The 13098-nt window shown below is 37.9% G+C and overlaps 2 protein-coding genes across 4 annotated transcripts in view; one reads left to right on the top strand and one right to left on the bottom strand.

The window, feature by feature from the left end:
- Positions 1-5653, top strand: part of Msl2 (MSL complex subunit 2) — a 41864-nt gene extending 36211 nt beyond the window's left edge. Inside the window, exon 2 of the mRNA XM_004624998.2 lies at positions 3179-5653. Within this exon, the coding sequence (XP_004625055.1) occupies positions 3179-4770 (1592 nt within the window). The 3' untranslated portion in view covers positions 4771-5653. The remainder of the gene's footprint in view (positions 1-3178) is intronic.
- A 2997-nt stretch (positions 5654-8650) lies between these two features.
- The window catches only part of Ppp2r3a (protein phosphatase 2 regulatory subunit B''alpha), a 113233-nt gene continuing 108785 nt past the window's right edge, over positions 8651-13098 (bottom strand). For 2 of the 3 annotated variants that reach the window (XM_004624999.2, XM_004625000.2), the window contains exon 13: positions 8651-9938. In XM_004624999.2, the coding sequence (XP_004625056.1) occupies positions 9812-9938 (127 nt within the window). In that variant the 3' untranslated portion in view covers positions 8651-9811. The remainder of the gene's footprint in view (positions 9939-13098) is intronic. The other variant, XM_023705043.1, reaches the window with a different exon arrangement.

Here is a 13098-nt window from a genome sequence, read left to right on the forward strand (position 1 = left end):
AAATATTGTTAAAAAGCACTTGGATGTTAAATTGTCTCACATAGTATACTTTGGGCCAGAGAGAGAGAGAGAGAGACAGACAGACAGACAGAGACAGACACGCACACACACACAAATTGTCTCACATAGTATACCTCTACTTTGGGCCAGAGACACACACCCACCCACCCACCCGATGGCACAGTGCGTGCCTGACAAGCACAAGGTCTTCTCTGAGTTCAATTCCTAGTACCAAAAATATAAATATAAATACACACACACACTTCACCTTTAGCCAATAAATTCTCTGGGCACCTTTGTCTCAAAAACCAGTTATAGTCATAAATGTGGGAATTGGTTTCTGGACTCTCTGTTCTGTCCTCTGATTCTGTATGCCTGCTTGTTTGTAGTTATTACACTGTCTTGATTAATTGTGACTTTATTAAAAATCCTTCACCTTTATTTTTCAAAATTGGTGTCTTAGATCCTGCAAGAGTCCATGTGAATTTTATAGTCAGCCTGTTGGTAGTCTTAAAAAAAAAAAAGGCTACATGGGAGCTCATTGATTTTACAGATTGACTTGGGAAAAATGCCATCATGATAACACTGAGTCTTCTAATCCAAGAGCATCATATGTACCTTCAGATACTCTTTCATCAGTGTTTATTAGTTGTGAATATAGAAATCTTGTACTCTTGACTTTTCTGTGTTTAAAATACATTGTTGATGCTATTATGACTAGGTTTTCTAAAAGTTAATTTCTGAGTGTGGATTGCTAATATATAGAAATCTAAAATTAATAAATAATAAATTTGTGCTATGTCTGTGCTACACTCTTTATTGGTTCTGGTAGTTTTGTGTGTGAATTTCTTGGAGTTTTTCTATATATAGGAGTCATAATCTGTTACTTAACATAGTTTTATGTCTTTCTTTTCAGTCTGAATGCGGGTTCTTTATTGAACCTTAACCAAAAATCTCAATTGCTACTTTGAATAGAAGTGGCTAAAAGTGTATGCTTTCCTTGTTCTTGATGTTCAGTATTTTATCTTTTAAATATGATGTTAGCTGTATATCCTAGTTTAATTTTCTTTTTAATATGAATGAAGGCTCAGGTACATGCCTGTAATCCCAGCACTTTGGAGGCAGAGGCAGGAGGATTGCTGTTGAGTTCGAGGCCCGTGTGGGCTAAGTAAAGCTAGTTCCAGGTCAGCCTACATTACAGAGTGAGACCCTGATTCACAGAAACAAAAAGAATGCATGATATGTTCCTGGATTCTGCTTACTGTTACAGATTTTTGTTTGTGTCTTCATGGGGAGCTTTGGTCTCCCTCCCCACCCCCACCCCGTGTGTGGTGGGGGTGTGTTATCAGACCTTAAACAATGGTATTTATTTGGTACAGGGTCTTGCTACGCAGCTGGGACTCATAATAGTCCTCCTGTCACAGTCTCCCAGTGCTGAGATTAATAGGCATGTGCCCCCATGCCCTGTTTTGGTTGCTGGCATGACGGCAGCATAGCATGTGGTACCAGGGATCAAGCCTGGGTCTTTGTGCTTGCCAGGCACATCGTAGACTATTGCCGAGCTATCTCCCCAGGCCCCAGTTTTTTTTTAAAGTGGATTCTCTAAATTGTCCAGCCTAGACTTAAATTTTTTATTTTCTTGCTTAAGCTTCTCACAGTGTGTTTGGATTATAGGTTTGTATTACTACAACTGGTTTTTCTTTATTTGCATTTATCCCTAGTTTGAGTTTAGTTTGTTCTTTTCCTCTTATAACTACAAATGTAAGGTTATTGAAATGAGACTTCATTTTCTGATACAGAGTTTAAGACACACAAGTCTTCCTATGTTGCCCGGACTGGCCTTAACTCCTAAAGTCTGGTGATCCTTCACCTTCAGTTTCTCAGATATGGGGCTACACTTGCATGCTATCATACTAGCTCAATACAGGTCTTTGAAGCTAACATTTCTCCTTAAAACAGTGTTAGCGGAATTCCCACAATTTTGTTATGTTTTCATTTTTACTAAGAAAATGTTTTCTAATTTTCCTTGTGATGTATTACTTATGAATTACTATAAGTTCCTTTAATGGGAAATTTTCCTGATTCCTTTTTCTTGAATTCCAGTTTTTGTGTGGTCCAGGCATTGTTTGATTTATGAGAAAAGAGATACAGAAATGGTGATTGGATTTAGTTGCTTTCCTTTTACTGGCTTGTACTCATAGATCATGTATAATTTGGGAGTTGTCTCAAATTGAGGGGCAACGTTCACTGTTAAACTACTTTGCCATACTTTTTTTTAATGAACTGATTATTTTGAATTATGTCCTAAGAATTGGAGTCTAGAGTTATGTAATTTTCCTATAATTCATTCTAAAAAAAAGAAAAAATATTTCTCCATTTTGTTTTTTTGCTTTTTTTGTGGGGGGCAGCATATGTTACTGGGAATTGAACTCAGGATCTTGAGCTTGCCAGGCAGGCTGCTGAACTGTTTGCTGCTGCTGCTGCTGCTGCTGCTGCTGCTTCTTCTTCTTCTTCTTCTTCTTCTTCTTCTTCTTCTTCTTCTTCTTCTTCTTCTTCTTTTTTCAAAATTTTATTGATAAACAGCAATGAGACAGTTTCAAATCAAATTGGAAGTACAGTTTCAACAAATAACACACTGCATATATTCTTGTTAGTGGTTAATTGCTGTACAAGATGCTGCTGCTTCTTCTTCCTCCTCCTTTTTTTTTTTGCAGAACCGGGGATTGAACTCAGACACTTGCGCTTGCCAGGCAAGCGCTTATTCTGTTGAGCCATCTCCGTGGCCCCCTTTTTTGCTAAAGTGCCCATAGTAGCACTTGACTTTGTAATCCTCCTGCCTCAGCCTTTTAGAATGTTGGGGATTATAGCCAGGTCCCACCATGCCTGGCTAACTTCAGTAGCCTTTGGAGAGAAGAATATGACAAAGGGAACTAGGACTAGATCTTATTGTTTGGAGGAAAGGCACAGAATCAAGGAATATTCTGATTTGATATTAAGCAATGAGGAATATGGCATGGAAACGAAGTGAACCATTAGTACTTTTTCATTTCTTGTAAGATACATTTTTTGTTGTCTTATGAATTAAACTCTTATAAATTTTAATAGATTAATATCTTAATTCTTATACAAGAACTATACATTTATTTCACAAAATTTTTGCTTTCTTCCTTCCCTTTAGGACATTTGCTGCAAGATCCTATTGCACCTACCAACTCCACCTGCCAACACTATGTCTGCAAAACGTGTAAAGGCAAGAAAATGATGATGAAACCTTCATGTAGCTGGTGCAAAGACTATGAACAGTTTGAGGAAAACAAGCAGTTAAGCATTCTAGTGAATTGCTACAAAAAGCTATGTGAATATATAACACAGACTACACTTGCACGGGATATAATAGAAGCAGTCGACTGTTCTTCGGATATTTTGGCTTTGCTTAATGATGGGTCATTGTTTTGTGAGGAGACAGAAAAACCCTCCGATTCATCCTTTACTTTGTGTTTGACACATTCCCCTTTACCTTCAACTTCAGAACCTACAACTGATCCTCAAGCTAGTTTATCTCCAATGTCTGAAAGTACCCTAAGCATTGCTATTGGCAGTTCTGTTATCAATGGTTTACCTACTTATAATGGGCTTTCAATAGATAGATTTGGTATAAATATTCCTTCACCTGAACATTCAAATACGATTGATGTTTGTAATACTGTTGACATAAAAACTGAGGATCTATCTGATAGCCTGCCACCTGTCTGCGACACAGTAGCCTCTGACTTGTGCTCCACTGGCATTGATATCTGCAGTTTCAGTGAAGATATAAAACCTGGTGACTCTCTGTTACTGAGTGTTGAAGAAGTACTCCGCAGCTTAGAAACTGTTTCAAATACAGAAGTTTGTTGTCCTAATTTGCAGCCAAACTTGGAAGCTACTGTATCCAATGGGCCTTTTTTGCAGCTTTCTTCCCAGTCTCTTAGCCATAATGTCTTTATGTCTGCTAGCCCAGCACTTCATGGTTTGTCATGTACAGCAGCAACTCCGAAGGCAGCAAAATTGAATAGAAAACGGTCCAGATCAGAAAGCGACAGTGAGAAAGTTCAGCCACTTCCAATCTCTACCATAATCCGAGGCCCAACATTAGGGGCCTCTGCTCCTGTGACAGTGAAACGTGAGAGCAAAATTTCTCTTCAACCAATAGCAACTGTTCCCAATGGAGGCACAACACCCAAAATCAGCAAAACTGTACTTTTGTCTACTAAAAGCATGAAAAAGAGTCATGAACATGGATCTAAGAAATCTCATTCTAAAACCAAACCAGGTATTCTAAAAAAAGACAAAGCAGTAAAGGAAAAGATTCCTACTCATCATTTTATGCCAGGAAGTCCTACCAAGACTGTGTACAAAAAGCCCCAGGAAAAGAAAGGGTGTAAATGTGGACGTGCTACTCAAAATCCAAGTGTTCTTACATGCCGTGGCCAACGCTGCCCTTGCTACTCTAACCGCAAAGCCTGCTTAGATTGTATATGTCGTGGCTGCCAAAACTCCTATATGGCCAATGGGGAGAAGAAGCTGGAGGCATTTGCTGTGCCAGAAAAGGCCTTGGAGCAGACCAGGCTCACTTTGGGCATTAATGTAACTAGCATTGCTGTGCGGAATGCTAGTACCAGCACCAGTGTAATTAATGTCACAGGGTCCCCAGTAACGACGTTTTTAGCTGCCAGTACTCATGATGATAAAAGTTTGGATGAAGCTATAGACATGAGATTCGACTGTTAAATCAGTGGGTCTTTAAACCTACCTCTGGTAGGGAAATAGCTAGTTTTACGGCAGCTATGGTTCTGTTGGTTTAACTTGCCGGAGCTCCTGCATATAGGTCACTTGTATCAAGTGTTTTCATTGCTAAGTTATATGTGTTAGTGTCGGGGAAATAGTTTGCAGATAATGGAGGAGTAACCCTACAACTGTATGTCCTTAGTTCTTACAGAACCTCATAGTTTGAGAACAAATGCTGATGCAACTGATTTATACAAAATGAACTTTGGCAAGGAAAATAATACATTAACCTCATTGTTTATGGTCATGCTTTGTGCATAATCAAAGTTTATGATTAAATGTAAGGAAGTGGTATGTAGTCCATAAAGATTGTGCTAATTTTTTGTGGCAGAGTAGCTATTAGTTTATTCAGGAGGTTAATTTAAGGTTGCTTTCAGATGCAACATTGACTCCTGTTGAAAAGCTGATGTATCCAGCTCAATCTTTGTGCTGACACAGTACCATTTCTGATCATGAAAATTGGCTACTGGTGTATGTAGCAGTTCTTAAATCAGCAGTATTATGAAAGAAAAATTGCCTCTCGTTAGAATGTTTAAGAAATCGGTCCTTTTAAAAAAAAGTGAACAAACTGAAATTTGTCAGACTGCAAAATTTAGTTGTCTATGCTACAAAACTCTTTTATGAGAAAGAGTTGAGCTCCCTTCTTAGTTTAGTCTGACTCATTTCTGGGGAAAAATTATAAATCTTTCACTTGGAGCAATGTTGTAATTGGATAAATGAACAGTTTTAACTGAATCTAGACTAGTATGTGACACAGTTTTTAAAATTAGATTTTATTTAGAAATTGGGATTTAAAATAATTTGAGAATAAAGCCCCACAACCAGATTTATATATATTTATCGTCATTGGCTCATCAATCTTCATTTTTTGTTTGCCACCTACTTTATTTTGAATATGCTCCTATTTTTTTTTTTTAAGGGTGCTATTCATTATGAAGACTTCTTTATTGAGGTCTAATAAAAATTTCTTTTATGAAGCCTTTGCATTTAGGTAGGTTTGAAGTTAGGGGGATTTTCTTTAGAATGCTCTTCTGCATGTAAAGCACAAACTGTGTTTCAGTTTAAATGTATTTCTTTCCTTTTTAGTTTTTATGGGGAAGACAAACATTCTGTTGAAGGGAAATCTAGTCAGTTGCTTGAAAGCACAGACCCAAGTAAAACAAGGACTGACTAGGTGTAAAGAAACAACCTTATGATTTAAAAGAAGTTGCTTTGACAGTGCTTAAAGAAACATACTGCTGGAAAAGTTCCAATTTCTACTACGTTCACCATCTCTACTAAGATCTGATGCGTTGAAGTAATGTTTTGATTTGGCACACAGCATGTTCAATGATGGTTACTCACTTATTAATACAAGACATCAAGAAGCAACCTGAAACCTTTGGACACAGAGCAGATGACACCTCCTTCTGTTTTGTAGTGTACCTTGGTGTCATTTTCTGTGAATGTGGTCAGGTAGAGTTGTTTTTGTTGTTGTTGGGCCTTTTTTTTTTTTTTTTTTTTTTTGGTCTCTTGGTGGGGTGGGGGTGGGCTAAAGCCATAGGAAGAAAAATGTGATGTATGTGTCCAGTATGTACTATTTTGTTTTTGTTTTGCAAGAAGAGTTGAACTATTTTTGATAACAAGAGTAAATGGTGGAAAATGCTTCTTAGTTGTCTTGTCTTTATTTGCTTTCCAAGTTTTGGCATTTTATTTAATTCCTTTAAGTGTTAGTAGTGTCTTATAAACATGTATTGACCTAAAACTTGTAATAGTTTTGTGTTGAACCGAGATGCCCTGCTATATACTTGTAAATCTGTTCTTTATTCACTAATGATTACTGCAAAGATGACTAGAAATGAGATTGTACACATGGATGATTGATATATTTTGCAAATCTCCTAAACTTTCCTAATATGATCTTAAAATTCATGGAGTACTTTATTGCTTCCCAAGTTTGATAATCTTGGTTTTGTGTTTTTTGATGCATGGGAGGTTGGCAATATAGACAAAAGTGAAAATCATTATTAGTATGTGAGGACCTTGATTGTTATGTAATATTGCCAATGATGAATTCAGGTTGTTTTTAGCACAAGTTTCTCTTTTTTATGCTGGTATTCTCACTGCCACATTTTTGAAAACCTGTATTACACCTTAAAATCTATCAATAAATGATAGTTTTCTAATTCTATGTTGTAGAATGCTGAGGATAGCATGCTTTGAATGGTCTGTATTGATTTGGGGGAAGAATAATTACAGTGCCTTTGTATGTATGTATGTATGTGCTTATTTTAAACACCTTTAGGAATTCTGACTTAGGAAATTACTGAAGTAACTGGATTTACTTCATCAGGATACAAAACTGCTAAAACAAGAATATTTAATATGAAATTTTTCAGGGTCTTGATTGTTACTAATATAAACAATCAAATCATCTTTTAGGTAGTTTTTTTAGTTGGCATTTATCTTTTTGATTAGCCCCGTGAAGTATACATTTATGAGTGCTTTTTTATTTCATTGTCTTACTAGTGTTCCTGAAATAATTCTTTGGCAACCTTGTTGAAAAGTTTTATAACAAAATTTTGTCCTGTCCCATAAATAATATTTCCTAAAGTATATAATGTGCTAAGTTCAAAGTCCATTGTCTGGATCTAATACTTAGAAGGTCTATATTTTTCCTTCTTAAAAAAACTAAAACTTTACCCAGGAATGTGCAATTGTATGAGATACATTATAGATAAGGTTAATGTCCATTTTGGTCCCTGTAAACTCTGTACTTCCAAATCTTGATTCTTTTTCCTATCACAATGTTTCCAAGGGCTGAAAAAGTTACTCTTAGAAACTCAAAAGTTTCTTCATGGTGTTACTCATTCAGATAGTGGTGGGATTATCTTAGTGAACGTGATTCATATTTGAGAAATTTTATTTAGTTTTGCAAAAAGAAAAAACAATTTTTTAAGTCATGCAGCCTTGCCCACTCAAACACATCTTAACATTTCTAAAAACTGAGCAATGACTTATTTTTTAACTCTAAAGTTCTATATAAACAACTTGACAATACAGTGACAGGTAAGATGCAGGGCAAATATACAGTTTTATTAGTTCAGTTACCTTTGCAATTAAAGTTATGCTGTGAAACTCATTTTTAATTAAATAGCATTAAGATCATGGTAATTCTTTCCTTTATCAAGGAATCTGTGATGTTACAACAATTTGAAATTTCCAGTTTGGCAGTAACACTTAAATTTACTATTATTTATTTAGCATTATCAAAAAGTAGAGCATACTATCCTAGGTCCTCAGAATTCACATTTCTTATATTCAGCCCTAAGAAGGGAATACAGTGAATCACATGCTATGTCTGTTAAAAATGTAATTTTAGGCAACCCAAATTATCCAAAAGAGATGGTACTGATAGCTTCACTTTTTATAAAGAAAAAACAAAACAAAGAAGCCAAATAATAACAAATACAATGTAAAAGTGATTTGTATTTTTACTCTTTGGTGAGCCTCAAAGAATTGTAGATAATAAAACCTTTAAACCTTATCTGTTTTCTTAAAAGTTTAACCTTTTGCATTTTTATCTGAATAATTTTTAAAAGTTACTTTCCCTGTTGTAAAGGTTCAATAGCATTGGTGGTAAATTTCTTGTATCACAAATTTGTAATGTTTAATCATAAAGGTACACTAACGAAGCTAGGAGATCTTGTGAAAAGCAGGATGGCTACAATTGGTAACTCTTGTGCATTTCTTTAATTTTCTCCACTTTTTGCTTACTGTTGCCCAGTGTTTGGTTATTTTGGTGCTAGGCTGTACACCAGCAAGGAAGTGAAACTGTTGACACTTAAACTGCTTTGGAGGAATTTTTTTTTAAACTTATATCAAGAAGTATCCATCCTTTTAAGTAGTTTCTCTCATTCCATCCCCTGCCCCAAGCTATACACTGTGGACTGTTGAAAAGATGCAGGATTCTGAAATGAACTCATAATACCTCTGTAGTAAGAAAGAACTTGCTTTCATGGGTACCATCACGATTTTCTTCCATTTCTGTGATAAATACTGAGGTGGATGAAATATCTGCCTTAATAATTTTCTTTCAACATTATAGAATATTTAGATGGAGGTTTTTATTGTTTACATTCAATGAAGAAAAGACTAGGAAGAATTACTATTAGGTCACTATTCCTTTTAAGTCTTTAGGCCTTCTGCTATAAAGATAGGGAGACAGATAATACAGAAGTTAATACATGATTAGTTTTGAGTGTTAAAAGATTTTTTTCAAGTATGAGTCAGATTTTTGTACTTGTCTTCATTTAAGTTTTTGTGATTTTATGTAAGACCCACAGTAAGAATGGGGAGGTTGCTATAGCTTGCCAGTGAAATTGGAAGGCCCAGTGGGAATAATACCTGAGGATGTAAAGTGACTAGCAGTTTGGCAGATCATTGTGAAATTACATTAAACCAGGTAAGTTCACTATCTTTGAACTGTAGTACACATAATTAAAGGAAGTCTCTGAGATGTTTGGCAGTGCTTTTATGACTAGGACTAAGTCAGTTTTGGAGACCTTGACTATGTTTTCAGGTTCCAGAATTTTGAGACTCAAGTTTTCTGCAAGTGAACATTTCTTCCAGGCTCCATAGGAGCCCTGAGAGCCTCAGGGATTTTGGCCAATACTGAGGCAACTTCTGCTTCTGTGCAGAGGATGAACTGCTTGACACTGTTCCCAAGGGACCCAAGGTACATTCAGGGGTATAGTGCTCATGTGCAGACTTTGTAAAGTGATGGTATGTTGTCATAGATGCTTGAAGGAAACGCTCTGCAAGAATTTGAGGCAAACTGGAGTCTTAAGTGTGTATTTAGACCCATTGCTTAAAAATATTTAAAAGTTCCTAGTACAGATACATACTTGGAGAGATCAACACCTTTAAAAAGTAGTATCCAAACTAGGGCATCTCTTCATAAGAAAGGTATTAAAATATATGTCTTCCATGTTGACCTTGGCAACTATTCTTCATCCACTGATTGAAGCTTTCCACATTGCTCTGAAATGCTTGAGGTTACTATTTTATTGCTTTTGTTTCCAAGTTCAGAGGGAGAGTTGGGTTCATCTATTTCATAATCCTCAAAGGAGCTGAAAAAGAACCAAGAGCAGGTGACTTTTTAAGTTTCAACAATCACAGTTGGGTAGAAGTTACTATGGCAAACCCAGAGACTGAAGAATGGCCTGCAGAAGTACCCTCGGTTGCTAATTGGCAATTATTAAATGAACTAACACTTTAGAGAATTATTTTCCCTGTTTCTCAAGTCCATGTCAGAAGTTGTTGAAAATAAGCTCTATCAAGCCTTTCATAGGGGGCTTGGTGGAAAAGAGCAAGACGATGTCAGGTTAGAGCATGGTGGAACTTCATTGTATTCTGTGCAGCGTGGGGAACCTTCTCAGTTCTCAAAATGCTGTATAGGTTTCCTGCCTGGCTTTCGATAGGCACCTTTATATGTGCAAGTTTGTACTGAGAGCATGCTAAAACCATCTTAATGGATTTCCCTTCATTCTGCTTTGTAGAACTTCACAGCATATCTAGATGTTCATCCTGGGGAACATTCCCTCTGCATGCACTCCTGTGGAGGTTACTGAATTTTGTGTCTTCCAGGCTACACTTAAATATGCTTTAGATAGACCTGAAACCTTGGTCTCTTGAAGGATGGCTGCCTAATGGACTCAGCACATTTTCTTCTCTTAGGAAGTATAGGGGCTTGAACCCAGGGTCTGCATCCCTGACAGTGCTCTCACTGCTGCTCTTTAATTTTTAATCAGGGTCTCAGACCCTGAATTGCCCAGGCTGAGTCTGAATTTATGATCCTCTGCCCAGCTTTCCCCGAGTGCTGGGATTATAGGATATGTTACCAATTCCTGGATTGAACTGATGTAATATTTTGAGGCTACATAAGAACCTAGGAACATACACATGGCCATTTACTAAAACAGTTATTTGCAACCACTTAACTGTTTGCAGAAAACTATAATAGATGTGCAGAAATTTCTAGACATAACCCTTAAAACAGTGCCAAGACTTAACTAGTAGAAGGAAAAATACACTCAAGTGGATATACCCTGTCTGAGTTACTTGTTCATATTTCTAGATAGGGTCTCAGGTTTCAGGTTGTCCTTAAACTTGTGGTCTTTCTTGTGTCAGCCTGAGTGCTGGGACTATATACGTGCATTTTCCATAGCCTAGTTTAACCCCCACCTCCTTTATATCAGCACTAGAGGTCAAGTGCAAGGCCTTGTCTCCACTAGGCAAAATCTACCACTGAGCTCTTTTTTTTTTTTTTTTTTTTTTTTTTTAGCCTGGCCTTGCTATGTTGCCCTTGCTGGTTTTCAGCTTCTGGGCTAAAGTGATTGTCCTGCCTCATCCCTCAAGCTACGACTACAAGCTTTATACCATCACACCTAGTTCTTAAAAGCATTTCTGATGTCTATTTATTCATTTATTTAATTTTATTTAATTTTTTGGTACCAGGGATTGAACTCAGGACCTTGAGTTTGCCAAGTGGGTGCTTACGCTGATCTTCTCCAGCCCTGAAGTCAGACTTAAAAAAGCCTAGCTGGTGTTTGGAAAATTGTTCCTTATCAATACCAGTTTATGATATCAAAAATTATTCACAACTTGATCATGTTGCAAAAATAATCCATTTTTAGTTACCAAACTTCCCCAGTCTCCTGATGCCTCAAAGCAGGTGGAATATGCTGGATAAAGAGGCAACAGGAGGGCAGGGAGACAGCTCAAAGGGCTGGCGAGATAGTAGACCAAGTGCCTGCTTTGGCAAGTGTAGGGACCAGGGTTTGATCCCTGGTCCTACATGCTGGGGACCAAGTCCAGGTGTGGTGATGCATGCCTGAAATCCCAGTGCTGGGGAGGCTGAAAACAGGAGGATTACTATGAGTCCAAGCTATGTAGTGAGACCCTGTACCAAATAAATTTAAAACAACAACAAAAACAGGTAACTGAATAGGAGTGAAGCTGAAGATGGCAGACTTAATTTTGAGGAATGAAATTCACAGAAGTTGGGCCAGGGAGATGGCTCAGTGGAATAAGCACTTCTCTGGCAAGTGCAAGGGCCTGAGTTCAATCCCCGGTTCCGCAAAAAAAAAAGTTAACTGTAGCAATATATTGTCAGACTGGGACTGTTTACTGTCAGAATGGAAGACATTTTCTAACTCTGGTGCGCTGACTTGCTGTTTGCAAGCCAGCAGTGTGTGTAAGTACTTTAGTGTACTTTAGGGGCTGTCGAGAGTGAGAATCATTCATTCAGTATTTGAATGCCTGCTGCTAAGCAGCCAAATGTTAGCAATAGAAATGGTCAAGACTGAAGCTTCCCTGTGAGCTTTGAGAGGAATGGGCTTTGGAATCCAGGTTCCAATCCAGGTTGAGGGCTTAATGTGACTTTGGGTATGTCACTTCACCCTACTACATCACTTTCCTCAACTCATGAGTTTGCCTCTTAGATTGAGATACAGATGAGGGCCTGATGACAAACTTTGCAAATGTTAGCCACTCTTTAGTAGTAGGGCTTACTGGAGCATGATCAGTGGCACCATCATCTTTTTTTTTTAAATCTTTGTGTGTGTGTGTGTGTATGTGTGTGTGTGTGTGTGTGGCCAGCTCAGCCCGCCTGGGGGTGGGGCTGGCTGGCATGTGGTGCTGGGGGATTGAACCGCGGTCCCTGTGCTTTGCTGAGCTTGTTCTAAGTAGGTGCTTTAGACCACTGAGCCATCTCACCAGCCCCGGCACCATCATCTTAATGAAAGAAATCCTATTATTCCCGGCCTGGGAGATAGCTTGGCAGTGCTTGCCTGGACCCAGTTTCAATCCCTGTTACTACATGCTGTGCCAGTCTTACACCGAGCCAGCCACTTAAACGGTGTGGTGGTGCATAGCTGTAATCTGAGCTCTAGGGAGGCTGAGAAAAATCTGAGCTGTGTAGCGAGACCCTGTACCAAACAAATCTTAAAAAACAACCCCTGTTATCTCAGATTTTTCTCCTCCCCTCCCCCACTGCTTTAAATCTAGCTGATCTCTTACACCTTCTTACAGTAATGCCCTACAGACTAAGCTCTGCTTCCTTCCTAGTACTGGCACTTAGTTCAGGGCACCATTCTTTTTTACTTGGATTGCTACGATCTTTTTTTTTTTTTTTTTTTTGTGGCACTGGGGATTGAACTCAGGCCCTTGCGCTTGCCAAGGAAGTGCTTATTCATTCCACTGAGCCATCTCCCTGGCCCTGCTACAATA

The sequence above is a fragment of the Octodon degus genome, unplaced genomic scaffold (genome assembly GCF_000260255.1).
Source record: "Octodon degus isolate 3935 unplaced genomic scaffold, OctDeg1.0 scaffold00008, whole genome shotgun sequence".
NCBI classification, from domain to species: domain Eukaryota; kingdom Metazoa; phylum Chordata; class Mammalia; order Rodentia; family Octodontidae; genus Octodon; species Octodon degus.